General features: G+C 47.4%; 2 protein-coding genes across 3 annotated transcripts; both read left to right on the top strand.

Annotated features, from left to right (window-relative positions):
* Nucleotides 1-3,917: 3,917 nt before the first annotated feature.
* Nucleotides 3,918-7,813, top strand: LOC117836080 (ferredoxin C 2, chloroplastic). 2 transcript variants are annotated; one of them, XM_034715440.2, is made up of 8 exons: nucleotides 3,918-4,100; nucleotides 4,250-4,484; nucleotides 4,596-4,659; nucleotides 6,598-6,686; nucleotides 7,031-7,099; nucleotides 7,216-7,260; nucleotides 7,351-7,409; nucleotides 7,510-7,813. In XM_034715440.2, exons 1-7 carry the CDS (start codon nucleotides 4,078-4,080, stop codon nucleotides 7,393-7,395), a joined length of 570 nt encoding a protein of 189 aa, XP_034571331.1. In that variant the 5' UTR covers nucleotides 3,918-4,077; the 3' UTR covers nucleotides 7,396-7,409; nucleotides 7,510-7,813. The 2 variants fall into 2 exon arrangements, with proteins under 2 accessions (XP_034571331.1, XP_072147195.1); XM_072291094.1 differs by lacking the exon at nucleotides 3,918-4,100 and having other exon boundaries at nucleotides 4,146-4,484.
* Nucleotides 7,814-11,248: 3,435 nt separating this feature from the next.
* Nucleotides 11,249-13,228, top strand: LOC117839801 (uncharacterized). Its single transcript, XM_034720222.2, is given in 5 exon segments — nucleotides 11,249-11,305; nucleotides 11,308-11,630; nucleotides 11,723-12,002; nucleotides 12,185-12,235; nucleotides 12,708-13,228. Coding segments are annotated over 5 exon segments (1,116 nt in total). The 5' UTR covers nucleotides 11,249-11,263; the 3' UTR covers nucleotides 13,128-13,228.
* The last annotated feature ends 6,754 nt before the right edge of the window (nucleotides 13,229-19,982 follow it).

Raw genomic sequence — 19,982 nt, 5'->3', positions numbered from 1 at the left:
TTTTTCCATGGATCCCGTCCAAATTGACAGTAAGGCGACGTTTGGATCTTTAGTCCGGACTAAAATTTATGTCACATCGAATATTCGGAGGCTAATTAGAAGGACTAAACATGAGCTAATTATAAAACTAATTACACAGATGGAGGCTAATTCACGAGATGAATCTATTAAGTCTAATTAATTTATCATTAGCACATGTTTACTGTAGCATCACATTGTCAAATCATGGACTAATTAGGCTTAATAGATTCGTCTCGCAAATTAGTCTCCATCTGTGCAATTAGTTTTATAATTAGTCTATATTTAATACTTCTAATTAGTTTCTAAACATGGATGTGACAGAAATTTTATGAGTGACTAAAGAAACAAACACCCCCTAAGTTTGACTTCAAGGTTCTTGTGCTTAACACAGCGTTTTCATGTGCACCTCCATATATTGCCCTTTTCCAAGCTTTTAATAGTGTCAAATTGTCAATGGTGACACCTGATGGTCGTTGTTGCCAGTGCCGCGAGATGCCGAGATATAACAAAACGGCGGCATCCCGGCCTGACAGTAACAGACTGGTGGATGCAGATGAGATGGGGAATGTCCAAGCAAAAGAAGAAAGGACTAGATTCATGTTCATCTTAATCTCCTGGACTATCTGGAAAGAAAAAAACGATAGAGTCTTTAGCAGATCGCCAGCTCAATCAGCTGCGCATCTGACTACGACCATTCTCCATCAGGCTCAGCTATGGATGGAAGCCGGCGCTAAACATATTAGCATTGACAGTTTTTCACATCAAGTTGTTGTTGTTTTTTCATTCTGTAATACAGCTCCTAGATTTTAACCGTGTGCGTGTGCCCGGAAGGCCCGCATTATAAGAATTTTATTCTAATTTTTTCTTCTTAATGCAAAGATATGTAGCTCTCCTGCGTATTAAAAAAAACAACAAAAACGGCGGCGCAAGACAGCAAGAGTGTGATGCTACCTGTACAACAAAATGGCGCTGCAACAAGCCAACAACTAGTGTATAGAATTCACACATGGAGTTGGCAGCAACATGTGTGCTTAATTAGATCCAGATCTAATAACTTGGCTTTGTTTAGTAGAGCACATCATTGATTTAAGAGTAAAATGCACGTTCCTAAACTTGTGTCATTTAGGTTTCCAAACTTCTAAAACACAGATTGAAGTCCCCAAATTGCTAATTGTCCCATATAGGTCCAAAGCTTCAGAACTTCCATTAATACGCCTGACCCCGTGATGACGTGGATCCACACGTGGGGCCTGCTCATCAACCTGCCACGACGCCATCTTCCCTCGTCGCCACATGTGTCGCAACCGCTCGCGCTGGGCTAGGCTGTCATCGCCGTCCACTCGCGCCAGGCCGCGTCCGTCATTTGCCGTCTGCTCGCGCCGCCGCCGTCCGCTCGCGTTAGTTGGCCGCAACCTTGGGCCCCAGTTCGCTGGAGCAAGGCACGAGCCGCCGCCATCCGCCCGCATCCTCAGCCTTGTCCGCTCGCGCAGGGCGCAGCCATGCTGGCCGCCACCGCCGCTAGCTCGCGCTGGGCATCACCTGCATGCTTCATGCTTCAATTTATGACGCAGGCAAGGCAAGCACCAAATCTACTACCGCAACTCTCTGCTCCGCATGCTAATCCAATCCAATCAACTGCTGAGTATAGAGCATGTAGGTGCTGACGGCTGAGCGGCCATGGCTGAGTGCCTGAGTGGCTGCAGCATGCAACAGAGGGGGCGGGGTGGCACCAAGTGGCGTGGCGGGAGTGGGGACGGCAGCTCCAAGCACAGCAGCGGAGGCGATGGCGGCTCCGAGCAGCTCCGGCGGAGGAGGGGATCCGCGCGCCGCCCATTGCTCCTCCGGAGGCGCCCACCATCCAGCGGAGCTCCGCGACGCAAGTGGCAAGCCGGGCCGGGTCAAGCCCGAGCGGCGCACCTCGAACTCCGGAAAAGCGGCGGCGTGCCTCGAGGAAACTTGCCCGCTGGTGGGCTAGCCTTGGCGACGCCGTGCAAGCCGCGAGCCCGCGACGCGATGTCGCAGTCCATAGCGATGATGAGCTTGCTGCGGTATGAAGACGAGGGGGCGGGCGATGGGCACGCCAGCGGGGCCGTAGCCAAGGATGCGGGCGAGGGCGCGGTCCAACTCCGACCGCACGGGTTGAGGTCCAGCTCGTGCTGGTCTTCCCCATCGCCGGGGAGAGGACCGCCGGTGGACTCGTGGACAAGGAGATAGAGAGAATGGATAGAGAAGCGTGGAGAGCTGACATGCGGGTCACCGTGCAGGGAGCATGCCATGTAGGCATATTAACGGAAGTTCGAGAGATTTGGACCTACACGGGACAATTAGTATGTTTGGGAACTTTATTCTGCATTTTAGAAGTTTCAGAACTAGATGACACGGTCGCACAAGTTTACGGGCCGCTCATGCATATAACTCTTGATTTAAAACGCATCCCGTCCGTTTGTCAAATGGGCTGGTTACTGTTGGTTGAGTGATTCCTGGAACCTTGTTGTAGGAGAGGTATATATAATGTCGTATCTGTCCTTTACTGTATTATTAGGCGTCAACGAAGATCCGTTAATCTAGTTCCATGATCTCGACTTAGAACGCCAAAAATTCCAAGAGTTGATGCAGTTTTTGTCAAACCTGTCCGCGTCTGCGGGTACGTGAACGGAAGCATGATCGCGCACACTTCCGCGACCTGCCAAAACGTGTTGTCAACTTGGCACTCATGCGCCAGGGAAAGGATAATCAATTAAAAAAGAAAGGCCACATGCGGCCGGGTGCGGTGCGGCTCTTGCGGGCGTCGGAAGAGCCAAGCAGGCCACTAGGCGAGCACCGAACCAACCCGTACAGCCTACAGAATGATGATGAGTGCTCAAGCACGCCAAGAAATCATCGCGGCTGGATGGGAGCCGTCTGGGGCAGGTTTCACGTAAGCGTCGGCCATCTCCGTTTGGCGGTTCTGTACGGACGGCGGCGCCGGAGCCGGCCGTTTGGGCGGAGCAAACGGCGTTTTTCTTCGACGGCGGATGTTGTGTCCTTCGGATTCGGACTTTTACATTACGCCCCTGAATGATGAGCCGCTGCTGGTTGGAAAGGCCGCCGCTGCGTGCGCCGCGGCACGACAGCGCACGGCCGCGCGCGTTTGACCCTTGCCTCAAGCTTGAGCTTGTTAGAGCAACGAGCCGAGCCTCAAAACCATCCGAGCTTAGAGGTAGGCTCAAGCTTGGCTCATTTATGATTCGAGGCAATCTCGAGTTGAGCTTATAGCGAGTCAACCACGAGCAATTCACGATCCTTGAGATTTATATCATTCATAAACATAAATAAAAAAAGTCTATATAGTAATTGAACTAGAGTCATTGCATTACTTGTAAACGTTGAGATTTGCACACTACAATTAGACAATAAAATTAGAGTATATATACGTATACACCTTATAGATCATAATTAATCGTAGTGCACAAGCGAGCTTTGGATCTCAAGCTCGAAAAGTTAACGAGTTTTGAGTTAGACTTGAGCTTAGCTCGTTTAGCCGATCTTGAAAACCTAAAACGAACCGAACACGATCCGTTCACGGGCCTCGAGCGCTTTTTTTTTTTTACAGCCCTAGACCGGACGTCCGGACCGGACGGTCGCCTGAATTTGGGCCTCAACCACGCACGCCGCAGTCCGCCGCTCGCGCGGCCCGCAGCCTGTGCACGTTGCTTGCGTTTGGGGAGCGGGCCGTCACTCGCCCACGCGCGCGCCTCTCCTCCTCCGAGAACGACCCACCGGCGCTATCCGGCCCGTCATACTCGTGGATCCGCTCTGCTCGGCCGCACGCGCACCGGGGCACCGACCGCCGTTGCCCGTTGGGGGTTAACGGCGAGGAGCGCGCGGCAGGCAGGCCCCTTATCCGCTCCGAGCCAGTCGCGCGAGGATCCCGTCCCGCTCGCTCGCGCACTCGTCACGCTCCCCCTCCCGTCCAGCCTCGGCAGTCGGCGCCGGACGGTCCACCCCTCCGCCCGTTCGAACCACCTCCCGCCGCGGGCCGGACCCGCCCGTCAACAGAAACCGACGGCGGGCACGATGGCCTGCCCCGCCGCCACCACGTACGCACCCACACTCTCCCCCTGTCTGTGGCTCTGTGCTCTCATGCTCAGCTCCGCCACTGTGCTCGTCGGCGTCGTCGCCTTCCCCAAATGATCACCATTCACTGGACGTATCCGCTGAACTCGTCAATCCTTGCGCGTTGCTGCAGGGCTCGCATCGGGGCGCCGAGGGGGCCGTGCCTGTTGAGGAGCGAGAGGAGCGCCGGCGTCCTCGCCGGCTCCGCGTCGCCGCGCCCGAGCCGCCCGGCGCGGGACACGAGGGCGCGCGCCTCGGAGCTGCAGCAGGCGCCCCGGCCGCCGGCCTCCTCCGCTCCCGTCCCCACACACAAGGTCACCGTCCACGACCGCCAGCGCGGGGTCGTCCACGAGTTCGTCGTGCCCGAGGTACGGCCACCCTCTCCCCGAGCGGGGTATGCTCCGGTGTTTCTGTTTTCCTGGCCGGGGAAGAAAGGTCTTATTACATGATTATGGCTCACATGGTGGTGGCGGAAGCAGGACCAGTACATTCTGCACACCGCCGAGGCGCAGGACATCAGGCTGCCGTTCGCGTGCCGCCATGGTAGGTTGCATCCTGAACCCTTCTGTCACCTCTCTTTGCCCTCGTTTGCTACTCTCGTTTGTCCTATGCTATTGGCAAGCAACTGAATTACTCGAGGACCTGAACGTGCTATTGATTCTAATAAACTGACGCAACTACAGACGACACTAATTTGTGTCACACTTGTTCTGCTAACCAGGTTGCTGCGTAGAGTTAGCAAAGCAATCATGGTGATGTCGTGAAAACGGCATCGTTTTGAATGTTCAATTGTGGTTTCAGAAGGAATAGTGGCTTTTGCAGTGTATCCTGACTCCTGATGAGTATGAAACTGCAGTGTCTCTATGGGATCTCAGTTAATCATATTAGTACTTTGTTTTGCTGTCTACACATTATAGATGAGCCTTAGTTTTCAGAATGCGAATGCCCATGGGAGCATCAGATTTTCCCAAGCTGGAGTGCATGATATGATTCAATATTCATGTAGCAACCATGAACGTGTCTGTTAAGTAAGCTGTTGGTCGACTCATTTTGCATGGCTAGTTAGTAGCAGGTACATTAATAAGTTCACCGATGCCAAGGGTGCCTATCTCCCTCTAGCCTGAAGCATCCTTATTTCTTCCAAGCAGAGCCTGGTGAAGCCCTGTCTTCACGATGGCAGTTGACAGAAAACCGAAAACTACCCTCTTTCCCCTTCCTACTTGCAACCAGCCAGCTAGTTAGTGCTTCAAAATACACTTATGTAAGATGGTGGTGGAAACTGAATGGAGGCCGTGCCACCTCCTCCTTGATGCTGATACGTGTAGTAGCACGTGCAAGCGCGACCCTCACCTCAAGCTTTTTTCTGGGGTGGTTGTTTGTCAGGTCACCGAACCGACTGCATCCATGATAGAGTCCCTGCTTAAGTCTAGGTCCACCAGATGTTGCCATGCTCCACCCACTTGGGAACCAATGAGTCCCTTCAAATCATTGGCGAAGGTAGTGATTTTGAAATCGTCCTCGTTATCGAGTTTGAAGCTGAACAAGTCCCTGCTCCATTGGTAAATCCAGATAGGTATAGGTTGTCTTGACTGGATCCTGAGCTAAGTATGGTCCTGATCCATGCGTCAACCATGAAGCACTTGAAAGGCCAGTCTGGTGGATTTGACTTTACCTGTCTGCTTTAGGAGGACCAAGCCCTCCTCCAACAAGCTTTGCCTGGTTACGCGAGTCTTCATATGAGTTGCCAACACCATGTTGTTTTCATCTTCTAGGTAAAAGGTATCACTTGTCCCTAGCATCGACCATGGAGATCGGAGAGGCAAAAAACAAAATTATTCCAGTCAAATTGTCAGAGAAAAGTTCTGCTTAAGTATATCACCCACCAGGTTTTGCCATGCTCCACCCACTTGGGGACCGACGAGGCCCTTGTAATCTTGTTGGTGAAGCCAAGAGTGATGGGGTCAGGGATCTTGAAGTCATCCTTATTTTTTGAGTTTGAAAATGTGCACGATATCCACTTCTAGAGTACAATCAGCGGAATTCCTCTGTAGTAAAGCGTTCCCTTATTCTTATGGTGGAATGCATTGTTCGCCAGGTAGCATTCTTAGCTAATGTGAGCTTGATGGTGGGTTCACTGTGTTGCCTTTTGTGTGCCACCATTGTGGGTTCACTGGGTTGCATCCATCATTTCACTGTGTCTTGTCAGAAAGATACAGAATTCTTTTCATTATGAGCTCTTTGCACCCATTGCTCAAATTTGCCATTTTGGCTTTTTGAACATGTAAGCAGAATCATGTTCGAATCATTTGGGACTCTTCCTGTCTGATACTTCTTGACAGAAACTAAATTAAGAGAGGCCTAAACATGCTATTGCATTGTGACACATTGGTGTAACTTAGAATGACGCCAGTTGGGTAGCATTTCCACTTTGATCATTTATTGTTATCCAGATAATAATTGAAAACTCCTTGTGGTAATCAGGTTGTTGTACAAGCTGTGCAGTCCGGATAAAATCAGGACAAATAAGACAACCTGAAGCACTTGGGATATCCGCAGAACTAAAGGATCAGGTACACCATTCTTTTCTTCCAATGAGATTGAAGTACTGTGCCCATGCCATATTATTGCTCCCCATGTACATGGTCTGGAAACTGAGACGCTGTACTGTGCTGTTAACCTGTGGTCCACTTTAGGTAGTTTCTGCAAGTTCTTGAACGTTCCTGGGCGATTGTGATTACAATGTAAACCATGATTTAGTTTTTTTTTGTGCTCCAGATATTGGCATTTTTTTTTGATTTAGTAGTTATTCACACCAATGCGCATCAGTTACTCAACTGTAAAATATTGTCCAATGCTGCCTATCAACTATGTGCCCCAGGGTTTGCTGAATTCTATTGTATGGTTTCCTTTTCAGGGTTATGCCTTGTTGTGTGTTGGCTTCCCATCCGGAGATGTTGAAGTCGAGACTCAAGATGAAGATGAGGCAAGCACATAGCCTAAGCACCTTTGAATTTTAAGAATTAATATCTAGCTTGAGACATAGTACGAAACAAGCTTATGAAACTTGCTTCACTAAACAAATTATTTGTCAATTTGCAGGTGTATTGGCTCCAATTCGGGAGATATTTTGCACGAGGGCCTGTGGTGAGTAATACTATCATTCTGATCTACAAGCTGTAGTTTATAGGTACTCAGACACTATCCTAAGACGAAATGGACTCCCTTCTTTTTCAGGAAAGAGATGATTATGCGCTAGAACTTGCAATGGGAGACGAGTGACCTGTGCCTAAGAGGTCGTGGCATCTCAAATTTGGATCCCTACAATTTCAAAAAATACGTTCGTTTTCTGTTCTTTTTCCTCCAAATCTAACTCTCTGCTTTCACTCCTTTCAGGACCGTGGTTTTAAGCTCACTTTCTGCAGTCGGTAGCTTAGAGTCACAGGGACTTGCTTGGCAAGAGGAGGAACACACATGTTCCGTTGTGTCCTAGCAGTTTGGCATGTGCGAATGCGCTTCTTGTAGAGATGCCACTTCTGATAGATGACGAACAGTACGAACCGTGTAAAGTTGTAAACTACGCTGCATTCGATCTTCAGCGCGGATAACGATCGCCGGAGCTATGAGATTTGGAAGTGGCATGCAGTAGGCGAATAACTTGAACTGCTTGATTCAAGTGGTGCCGAACTGTTTGCGTTGACGCTTTTTTCTCACCAACATACCGAATTGCATTAGATCGCGCACAATGGAACTTCACCTCAGGCTCCTGCCTTTGGCCGGTCAGACCGGTCAGGGAAGCTGTTCAGACCGGTTTGTACAAGAGCAACGCAAAAACTTACGTTCACCACCCCAGAAGGGATGGTGCGCCTAAAGTTGCTCTAAGATCAGCAGGTCACTTAGAATGTCCTCAACTGCCATCAAGATGAAGGAGAAAAACAAAGAGGTTGGAAAAGATTAAGGTTTGGAGATAAAAGTAAAGATAAATGTTTTGTTCGATGGGGATGTTAGTCTCAATGGGCCGTAGCCCTTCATATTTATAGGGTGGGAAGGTCTTGCCCCGCAAGGAAATCCTTTTACAAATTTTAATCTACAAGGATTCCTCAAATCTACTCGGATTAGGGTTGGACCGGTCAGACCGCCTAGCTAAACCGGGTACATTGGTTTGGTTGGTCTTGCCAAACCGAATATAGGACTCAGGACCGGTCAGACCACTTGGAGGAACCGGTTTGAACGGTCAGTCCCAGCCTGATCGACTTGCTGCCAATTTCGGGCTCCAACACATTCCCCCTATTTTTTTTAAAGCATTGCGTACCAGAAAACAAAACAAGCTTAAGGACGAGGTTCTTTACAGAATCCACCGGCCATTCATTTTAAGAGCGATATTTAAAGATACCGGCCATGTTACATCAAGCATCTTGCCATACACTTGGATAATTCTTCTTCAAGTACCTTTCATTGAGAGCTCTAGGCAGCTGATGTCCCTGTAAAGTCTCCACCATATAGAAATTCCAAAAAACGCCTTCACAATCCTGTATGGCTCCTCCCAACTTAGAGACCACTTGCCAAATTTATTGCTTTTGGTTCCTATAGGTAAAATTGTCTTCCAAACTAAATCATTAACTTGGAAAGATTTACCCTTTACCTTCTTATTATATGCTCTAGCAACTCGAATCTTATCCTTCTCAATCTCCGCCAAAGCCTCCAATCGCTTGTCGGTTATGTCATCAATATTATCCATCATCCAAGCATGATAAACATCAACATTAAGATCATTTTGCTTTGCTAACCTATATGCGCCTAAATTCACCTCAACGGGTAAAATGGCTTCTTGACCATAAACAAGCTCAAAAGGAGTAACTTTAGTTGCACCATGTCCAGAAATGCAATAAGCCCACAAAGCTTCAAATAATACCTCATACCATCCTCTATGACTCTCTTCTATCTTCTTCTTGATGAGCTTAATCAAAATTTTATTGCTAGACTCGGTTTGACCATTAGTTTGAGCATAATATGGAGATGTATTGAGCAATTTAATACCATAGGATTCAACAAATTCACACACCTCTTTAGACATGAATGAAGTCCCTTGATCCATGGTCAAAGTTTGTGGAATACCAAACCTATAGACAACATGCTCTTTAACAAACTCAATTACCTCCCGATGTATCATACTCTTGAGTGGAATTACTTCGGTACAATTGGTGAAATAATCGGTAGCCACTGTTACAAAACAATGTCCTTTTGATGAAGGAGGGTGAATTTTACCCATAAAATCTAATCCCCATCCTTAAAAAGGCCATGGCTTAATAATAGGATGCATCAACGCAGCAGGTGTAACTTCACCTTGCGAGGCTCCTACCTCTGGCCAACACACCGATTGCGCTAGATCGGGCACAGTGGAACTTCACCTCGCGAGGCTCCTACCTCTGGCTGGTCAGATCGGTCAAGGAAGCCAGTCAGGCCGGTTTGCACAGGGGTAACGCGAAAATCTATGTTCACCACCTCGGAAAGAACCTATCAAGGATGGTGCACATAGGGTTGCTCTGAGATCGGCAGGCCACTGAGAACGTCGTCAACCGTCGTCGAGATGAAGGATGAAAGCAAAGGGTTGGAAAAGATTAGGGTTTGAAGATAAAAATAAAGATAAATATTTTGTTCGATTGGATGTTAGCCTCAATCGGCCACGGCCCTTCATATTTATAGGGTGGGAAGGTCTTGCCCCGTAACTTTTTACAAATCTTAATCTACAAGGGTTTCTCAAATCTACTCGGACTAGGGTTGGATCAATCAGACCACCTAGCTAAACTGGTCAGACCAGCTAGTCTAGCCATACCAGCTATAGGACCCAGGATCGGTGAGACAGGAACCGGGTCTGACCGGTCCGTGGTCAGACCGGTTGGTCTGGCCAGACCAACTACAGGATCCAGGACCGGTTGATCTGGCCAGACCAACTACAGGATCCAGGACCGGTCAGACCGCCTGAAGGAACCGGTTCTGACCGGTCCGTCCCAGCCTAATCGGCTTGCTACTAATTTCGAGCTCCAACACTTTTGGTAGCATCATTTTTTTTACTTGCAATTGCGAATTGATGCACCATCAAGTCCCAACTTCTTCAAATCTGCACAGTTCTTCCATGCATTCGACTGCAATTCAGAACGCTGCAATTTTTCTGACAGAGGTTTCAGGCTTTCGGCACATTCAGAATTGGACCTAGCATATCGTATCGGCCGGTTCATCAACAATCTTCACTTCATTTGATCACGGCTGAAGCCCCCATAGGTCATCGGAGACCCAGCGGATCTAGCTAGCATCTCCGCGGACTCGTCATCGCTGGAGATCACATGATCGGCAGGGGGCGAGCCCAGTCGCGCGGGCATCTTCCCTCCAGCGTTCGGTCAGATAGAGCTAGCTGCCTGCAGGATGCCATGAGCGAATGAGTAGGGATATTTTTGGGGCTAGGTTTTGAGCGTAGGGATCGGTGGGTCGGGTGAACGGGATTATGCCGTCGCGGCCAGAGGACGACGGCGGCGGGCGGCGCCGGCGTGCGGGAGCAGGACTCGATCTGTGCAGGGGAGCTATATGCAAATATTAGGGTCCTTTTGTAAATATTCGGATCGCGATTATGACCGCAATCCAAAGTAGGGAGTACTTTGTAAATATTCGGAAAGCGACCAATAATCGCCATCCGATTTAGGGGGTTATTTGAACATTATAACGGGTAATGTGTAAATATTTGGATCGCGATTAATATTCTCAATCCAAACCAGGGGTTATTTGAAGCATCTGAGGGGTGTTTTTAAAAGTTCCCGGGCCGCGACCAAATCCTCTCGCCGCGGCTCGCCGGAGCGCCGCCTGATGGCCATGGGTGCCTCTCCTTCCTCCTTCCGCCCGGGACGATGCCACGATGGTGACCGGAGCCCCAAGGCGCGGTCGCACCTCGGGCTGGCAGGAAACGCCTGCTCCGCTCCACGCCGCGGGGCGCCGCCGTGCTCCTTGCTTCCAGCCCGTTCCTTCTGGAGACCTCACCGGAGCTCCAAACTGCCGTGGACCTTCCACACTTGCAGTTAGCTCGTCGTTTTCTGAAGATCCGCGTAGTCATTGACGCATGACGCCTGCCTGACGCCCTGACTGAATGTAACGAGCAGATAAGATGGGCGCCAAGCCCACGAGGCCAAGTTTACAAACGGAGCTCGCCACACCACGGCCCCCGCTCGGCCGCTCGCCACCGCGATGCTGCTACTGGCGCGCGCCCCGCCGCTGCCGCCGCCCTTGGCGGCCAGCTATCCGGCGACTCCGGAGCGCGCACTCCGCTTTCGCAGCATATCCTCGTCCCGCGCCGCCGTTGCGACGGCCTCCGCCGCGGCGAAGCCGGCGGCTTCCTCCCGGAGCGGGCAAAAGCGCAAGCAGGTGGCGAGCGTGGCGAACCCGCTGGTGAAGCACTGCGTCAAGCTCCGGCTCTCCGCCGCGTACCGCCGCTCCTGCCGCCGCCTCCTCCTCGTCGGCCTCGCGCCCATCCTGTACTCCCTGCGATTCCGGGCTCTTGTCATCTCCTACCCGTCCCGCGGAGCTTCTCTTCCTAATAATCCTGTGCTCCTGCCACTTGCTTCAGGGAGATGTGTAGGTTTGAGCTCGACGCCATCGATTACCTGCTTCTCCTGGACGGCGTGGAGGTCCCGGAGGAGCTGCGCGAGTTCTGTGGCGATGTTGTGTATGTCAGCGCCGCGGTGATGAAGAAGGTGTCCGGGATGCAATCGGTTGATTCCACCGAGGCGATTGCTGTCATGCACATGCCTAGGCATTTCCGCGACCTCGGGAGCCATGAGGATGGGGATTCTCTTCATGGGCTGTTCAATCATCCAAAGAGGATTCTAGTCCTCGATGGGATTCAGGTGAGGATACCATTGCGCAGATGGATAATTGCTGTCATTCTTTATGCAGTAGGCTACAAAACATAATTCTAATCCATGCATGTTGTTTTTGTTTGAAGCTAATGTAGCTATGAGCATTGCAAGTGTAGTTACAGATTTTGTGCAATGCATCTCATGCTGACCATAGCCCCCCTACCTTGCAGGATCCTGGTAACCTTGGAACTCTGATAAGATCAGCTTGTGCTTTCAAATGGGTATGCCATTTTCTTCCTTTACCATTACTTCTTGAAGTATGTCAGAATGCACTAGCACTACGTTGCATAGTGTTGACAATCTATTGCCACTTCGCCAGAGCATATGCTTTTCCTTTCTGAAATTCCTTTCTGAAACCAGAGTTTCCATTTTACTTTGATTCTTTGTAAGATGTTTTGAACTATTTGATTTATAAGAAAAAAAATGAACTGTAACAGGATAAAGTTGGCAACAATTTAGGTTTTTCGAATATGCCATGAAATTTCATTCTGCTCCTTTGCTAAAAAAATGATTCTGCGCTCTTTTGTAAGATAGGATGGAATGTCCTTATCTGAATATCTGATGCTATTGTAAACAATAATGGGAGACACAACACACGACTTGTGTGTATTAATTGATAAAACTAAATACTCGCTAGTATTTGCTGCTACAACTTCTGTACTTCTAACAACTTGTAAACCCAAATGCAAACAGGATGGGGTATTTCTTCTCCCAGCTTCTTGTGATCCTTTCAATGAAAAGGCTCTTCGTGCAGCCCGTGGAGCCTCATTGCAGCTTCCTGTTGTCACTGGTACCTGGCATGACCTGCATGAGTTGATGACTAAATATAATATGAAGATGATGGCAGGTCATCCAGAAAGTAGCGGCGATGCGTCCAAAGGAATCCAATCACTGTCCAAAGAACTAGCTGATTCACTCTTGAATGAGTCTCTGTGCTTAGTGTTAGGAAGTGAAGGGAATGGCCTCTCTTCAGAAACACTCCAAGCTTGTGAGCTTGTAAACATTCCAATGGAAGGTACTTTTGAATCTCTGAATGTTTCAGTTGCAGGTGGTATATTTTTGTTCATGTTACAACCCAAATATCAAATAGATAGCAGAACTTTAACCCCTTAACTTTGCATTTGTCTATTGCTGTTGTCTTCTTGTTAACTCTTTTCTGGTTGTTTGTTTCTGTTTTCCTCACTCTAATTCAAGAGAAAGGAACAGTTTGTTCAGTCTGGTTTACTTTTTGAGGAATAGCAGATGTAACCGAAGTGTTACTCGTGGAACTTCTTACTATGATGGCATCATGTAGTTTCACTGGGTGAGGATTGATTGATGTTTTGCAATTGTAGACTACATAGAATGCTAGAATGTTTGAAGATATTTCTTTTAGACAAAGGAAACCCAATTCTGACTTCTTGCACGTGGTGCTGCCCCCAGGTTAGTATCTCAAGTGTTTAGAACTTAATTTAGAGACAGCTGAAACATTACGGGCTAATCTTGCAGTGTGTCTCCATAGAAGTTAGGAGAAACCACGGCGGTATATTAATGCATGTACCATGATAATCTCAACAGGAAATCTTTACAATTTTTGTATTTAATCATTGGGTGCTACTGTTAGTAGCTTTAGTCAAGGGTCATGATCCTTTAACAGCAATAACATAAGAAGATACTGGATAATGCTTGTTATAAGCCTTTTGGGACTAAATAGGCCATGGCAGCATTCCACATGATTGTGGTCATGGAAAGTCCACTTGTCCCTTCAAAGGGAACTACTTGACCACTTGTAAGTTGAATTATTTGCAAAATAAGCTGTATTGGATACTTGCAATTTTAGAATAAACTCTCCTTGAGCTAGACCTTCTTTTTACTATAGATGTTTGAAATTCCTAATGTGGAGGAAGCTTCATTGCTTTGCCTGCAAGTCTCTTTGCATGGGAAAACTTTGTAGCTGGATTGTACTAAGTACTATACTACCCGACCTTCGTAGGAACCCGTTAATACAGCAGAAAATTCAGCTTAGTTGCTGCCTTCTTGATGTTCTGTTCTGTTAAATATTTATGTGGCAATATTAGAGACCTGAGAGAATATTATGGATACTGTATACAAGAAGAGATGTCTTCCTTTCTCATGGAAGATTTGGGTATTCCCCTCCTAGAGAACTTATGACACCAGGTCGAAGATTGTGTCCCACGGTTTTTCCTTTTGCTGATTGTTGTCTAACACATGCATGAAAATACTGACTATTGTACAACAATTCCTTGCAACAGAACTGAGCATTTGACACTGAATGCTCACGCCCAGGCATTTTTCTTGATCCTTTGACCCATACATGAATAAATTTATGAGTGAAAGAATAAACCACAAAGTTGCTTTCCACTCAGTGGGAAGGCAAATAATTTATGTTGGGTTGGAATACCTGAAACAATATTGTAGGTTTGTGGCTTCTCAGTTGGGTTTCGTTCTTAGTGATATCAGATCTATCTAGGTAATGAAAACTAAGATCAGCAACACTCCTGGCATGATGCCTGCACCACAATGACATCTTTCACAGGACCCTTTTTTGTTTTTTTGAAAGAGCAATGGGTGGCGGAGAGCGCCCACCTGACCTTTCAGGGAAGGCTCAGCGACTACATTACATAAACAAGACATACACCAAAGCACAAAGGGCTGACTTCGTATGGTGCTTGTCCTAGAATAGAACACACTATCACCTTCTATTGGCGTCACTTCTACTTGTTCCGCCCTCACTCTCAGTTGGATCTTCAAAGGCATGCTTTCAGGTAATGCTTGCTTTGTTTACACTTTACAGGCAAGAGCATCCTGAGTCATAACTCACAAGCAATCTGGATTTGACTGTTGTGATCAATGTATGCATGCCTGTAGCTCACTGGAATGATAGTGCTCCTTTCAGTTCCTGTCTTCTTTAATGCTAGACCAATACTTCTCGAGGAATCTCTGAATGTTTCAGTTGCAGGTGATATATCTTTGTTCATGTTATAAAAAATTCTTTACAGTGGCTGTAAACTGCTTGACATTTTTTTTGAAACTAATGTAAACTGCTTGACATTGAAGTTGATTCTTTTTTTAGAAGTGTTATTGGCTCATCAAAATATCAATAATGACACATTTAAAATCTTTCCATTGTCTCAGTTTATTTAAATACCCTGTATAAATTGCTTGCTGCTCGCGGAATGAGATGAATCCATTTATTCAAGCAGAATTGTTAGTGTATTGCTTGCCTAGTCTACCGCAACTGGAAACAAATAAACTATCTCCTGCTTGTAAAAAGGCATTACACTATCTATGGTATGCTGAGTAACCAACCACTAGTCTGTCTAGGACTCTAGGCTCAAATAATCAAAGACATTTTTACAAAACATGTATCACAAGATTATAGAGTCAGCTGCATCACAGCATTGCCATGACTGCCGCCAAAGTACTTGGATGATACCTGTGCCCTGAAAAAGACAACCTAATAGGCTTTGATTAATCAATGCGCTGGCTGGCACTATGAAACATCAAGATGTTGGATAAAAGCAACGAAAAGTTACTTTTAGTTGTCATTTGGACAAACCATTCTGGGAACCTTGTTCTGTACTGCTCTATTACTTTATTCAGTTTGCTTTTTGTTTATTAGTAATAAACAACTTGTTCAGGTTGTCTTAGCACTAGTCAGCCAATAGGAGCTTATGCTGAAACATCGGGTAACATTTCTCCTTTCATATCAAAGCTTCCATAGTTCTGCTTGATTTTGTAATGGATTCAAATAGATTACCTCACGTTCTAATAACGTTTCTGACTTACTTGCATATTCTTTAAAAAGTGACTGAAGTGTTTTGATATGTATCTCACTATTTCTCGAAGACACTGAAGAATTGCTTCTCTTAACTGTACTATCTACCTAAGGAGCTATTTATGTGCTATTTCTAGCTTTATTGGTAACATACGGGGTAAAAATAGACGAGGAAAGGTTAAAAAGTTTACATCCATGTCAATCATTTACTCATTATGGGCTAAACTGTAAAGGATGATGTACCCTTTCAAAACTTGACGTCTTAAAAGAATTTTCTTGTGGTGATTGTGATTGCAGCTGTAGTAGTTATGAATTCTTGAGCTGTCAGGCTTATCATACGTTGGATATGTTTCCTATATGAAGTGGTGAAACAACATTTGTTAACTTCCGATTCTGCCAATCTTTCATTAGTGATTCTGATGTCATTGTGCATGACTCCGTCGTTGTTTTTTGTGCGACAATGATAGTCCTCAATTCCAATCTGCACTTGTTTTGTGATCATAACCATCTGAGACATCAGCTGCATATTTCAGAAAGAAACTTGGACAGTAATCTAAGCTGTTACTCTGCCTGCACATATCCTGGTACCCCTGCGCAACAAAACAGTGAACGAAACACTAACGTAAATTAAGTTCTATTACGTTTTTCTTAACTACAAATTCCATTACTTGTCAACTTGTGAGATGTGCATAATGTATGCCTACTGGCTTTGTGCCAAACACTGTTGAAGGGATCGCGCTCCTTTTGGCTTCAATTTTCACATGTTCAGAAGTACAGACAGAGAGCAGTGATGGGCCAATCATGTTCAGGTACGAATATAAAATATCTATTGGGTTTTGTCATGTCGTCACATGCACAGTGCCTACTTTCATAGAAAGGAGGTGGTATGGTACTGGTACCTTGATGCTTCCGATTGTGTTATTTCATCATTCTCGTCTTTTTAGGGGCTGTTTGGCTAGGGCATCTCGAATGTTTGGATGCTAATTAGGAGTATTAAATATAGGTTAATTACAAAACTAATTACATAGATGGAGTGTAATTCGCGAGACGAATCTATTAAGCCTAATTAGTCCATGATTTGACAATATGGTGCTACAGTAACCATTTGCTAATGATGGATTAATTAGGCTTAATATATTCATCTTGCGAATTAGCACAGGGTTCTGCAATTAGTTTTATAATTAGCTCATATTTAGTTCTCCTTATTAGCATCCGAACATCCGATGTGACACTGTTTTAACACCTCGGAAACTGAAACAAACAAGTTCTTATGTGTACAGTCTTGTTATCTCCGTCTACATTTTTTTTGAACAAACATGGGTAGGAGCACTGCCTTTCATTTAAGAAGAAAGCATATGGTTTTCCATAACAATTAGCAGACGATTACATTTTGACCAATGAAAAAACACATCACACGTAGTCGATCCACATTATCACCCTGCCTATGCCAATATGGGCAAGTTGTTGCCTCCAGTGGACAGAGTGTCACCGTGCATGCTTGTTTGTGAAACTATGTTACATTTTCCCTGTCAACGATACTGCCTATGGACTCACATAATTGCCTTTCTGACTCTGAATCATGCAGGGTTGGTGTTCCTGCAGCGCATGCCATTTGGCACCTTTGCCGTGTTCAATGCTTTTTGGTGTTTTGCAGCGTGCTGGAAAGGGACACGGCTTGGTTTGGTTTGGTCGTGTTGATCGATCCGTGATCGCCGATAGGATAGCATCCGGAGGCCACTGATTGGTGCATCATTTAGCTGAATTGAGCACTGCCAGGTTGGTGAATGACACTAGTCTCTGGTACTCTTTGGGAAGGAGTGATCGGATCACGTAAACAAAGCTGCTGAGTTGTTGCGGCCTGTGTGTCATAGCCTGATACCTGCCATGCATCTGAGCTGTATGCTAGTGCCTTCTCTCTTCTTCTTTTTTTCCCCCCCTTTCAAGGGATTGGGAGTATTTTACTATTTCTGTTAGTTGTTAAATAAGGGTTCGGAATATTGATTTCGCTTTATTTGCTGGGGAGGGGTTCACACAATGAGACTTCAGAGCTTGCCCACGTGGGTGTGGGGCTGATCATTTGCAGAAGCTCCCGGAAAACCGCTAGCGTTGCGGACTCTGTGTTATTTCTGTTTCCTTGTAATGTGATGTTTTTGTCATGAGCGGCTAATTGACTGCCATGCGTTAATGATGTAGGAGCATTTGTACTTGTACAAGGAAGTGAAAGAATAATCATGCCCCACCTGGGAGAATAGTTAAAGGCAGTAGGCTCACCCAAGAGTGTTGGAAGATGCTGGACGGTCGACGCCAGTTGCCAACCATGCCGATGTGATAGGAGCGAGGATGAGGCAGCAGGGATCACAGACGTGGCAGATTGCCAAAATCTTTCCGGTACAAGTACTGCAGCATTTCCTGATTTCCTCGAGGGGAAAAAAAAAAACATGTGCTGCCAGGGCGAAGCTAGGTAGAATTTTCCTGATGCATATACTGGTGCACATGCACCAGGAAAAAGAAATTTTTTACCACTAGCTAGATTAATATTTGTCATGTATTGTCATATATTTTTGTATGCTCCTTGAGCTGTGCACCACCGTAAATTTAGAGCTAGCTTCGCCCCCGTGTGCTGCAAAGGTATGGAATCCTACTCACTCACTAGCGCCAAAGGCACGGCTGTTTTTGGTCCGACCCCGTGCCATCGGCCACAGCAGTACAGCACAGCCCTCTGGTGGTTTCGTGTCATCGTGTATTCCTTATCTGCTGCGACTTGTCCACGTCACGTTGCGGTGGACAAAAAAAATCTTGTGGCAGAACTGAGCAAGATCTTACTAGGCTGCGTTAGGATCGCAACATTGTTGTGGAAACCCGTTCGGTTCTACTACCGTGCAACTAGGATTGCAGCAAATTGTTTATAGAGAAACTACACCTAGGCAGGAGAGACACGAATCGATCGGTATTTCTAAACGGCGTTGAGCCTGGACGGAGTTGATTCGCTGACACGTGGGACCCACACGTGGTTGACCGAAACGACGCGCTGCTGCAGACGTGTACGGTGTACCACGAGATGTAACGTGCACGCTTTCGAAATGGCAGAGTTCGTCGCACCCAAGGCCTACGTACGACCCGTGCTGGTGGTGGATGACGACCGAGATGGTCCAAGCGCGTTCTTGCATGTCCGGTTGATGAGGTGGCACGCAAGCCTTCGTATATTTGTTGCAAATAATATTGCTTTGACCTCATCCAAAGCTGGAGGCGGGAAAAACCCCGCGCATACGCTAATAGGCCATGCAGGTCTTGCCTACGACGTGGGCACATCCCTGATTATGGACGAAGTGGAGCTGCCCATCGTGGAGCCTCTTTAGAAGTTTATCTCCTAAACTCTTCTTATTGAGCCCTATATATATGTAATCATCATTGATTAATAAAGATATCTGATTCACTGTTCATCTCCTTCCTCTCTCGAATCTTCCTCTGTTTACATTCACAACACGTTATCAGCACCTTAGTTCTCCGCTGAGCAGAAGGAAGGAGTTCGCCGGAAGGCGCAGAGGGTAAGATGTCGTCGAGGAACTCACCATCTGTTGAATCCGTTTTCCTTTTTCCTGACCGAGTGCGTCGCCTCATGCACCAGGAGCTCAATGCGCTCCTCCGAGCCCCAATGCGCCGCCCTCGCCGCAACAGGAACCTTGTTGCCGGCTTCACCAGCCGTGGCCCTGTGACCCCTCCCGCAGGAGGACGGCGGGGTGGACGCCACGATGTCGAAGACGCCGCTCGCCGCGAGGCCGACCTCGCTCTCCGTCAAGGACCACCATCGCCGCCGGAGGACTACCTGGCGCCGGGAAGGATCCTGGTGACCTCACCTCGCTACTGCGCGCAGCATGGATGGTCGACGAGGCTGAGGTCCGAACATCACCACCGCACTCCGTTGCCGACACCCTGCCGTACCCCGACGCCAACATACTTCCCGATGTACTCGCCGCTCACGACGCCGACGCCAGCTCCTCGCCACACCATCACCGCGCGCCGCGGAGCTCTGCCGCTGTATGTCAACACAGCACCTCCGGGCGCGCCTGTGGTCTTCAACGAGCCAGAGCTTGCTCCTCCACCCTCCTCCTCCGACCAACTCGATTCGTCCCGGACGCGCCACCGCGACCGCAGCGGCCAACCGCCACCCTGGGCTTCGCCGGAACATGATC

The sequence above is a fragment of the Setaria viridis genome, chromosome 9, assembly GCF_005286985.2.
Source record: "Setaria viridis chromosome 9, Setaria_viridis_v4.0, whole genome shotgun sequence".
NCBI lineage: Eukaryota > Viridiplantae > Streptophyta > Magnoliopsida > Poales > Poaceae > Setaria > Setaria viridis.
This window is presented reverse-complemented; position numbering and strand designations above follow the sequence as displayed.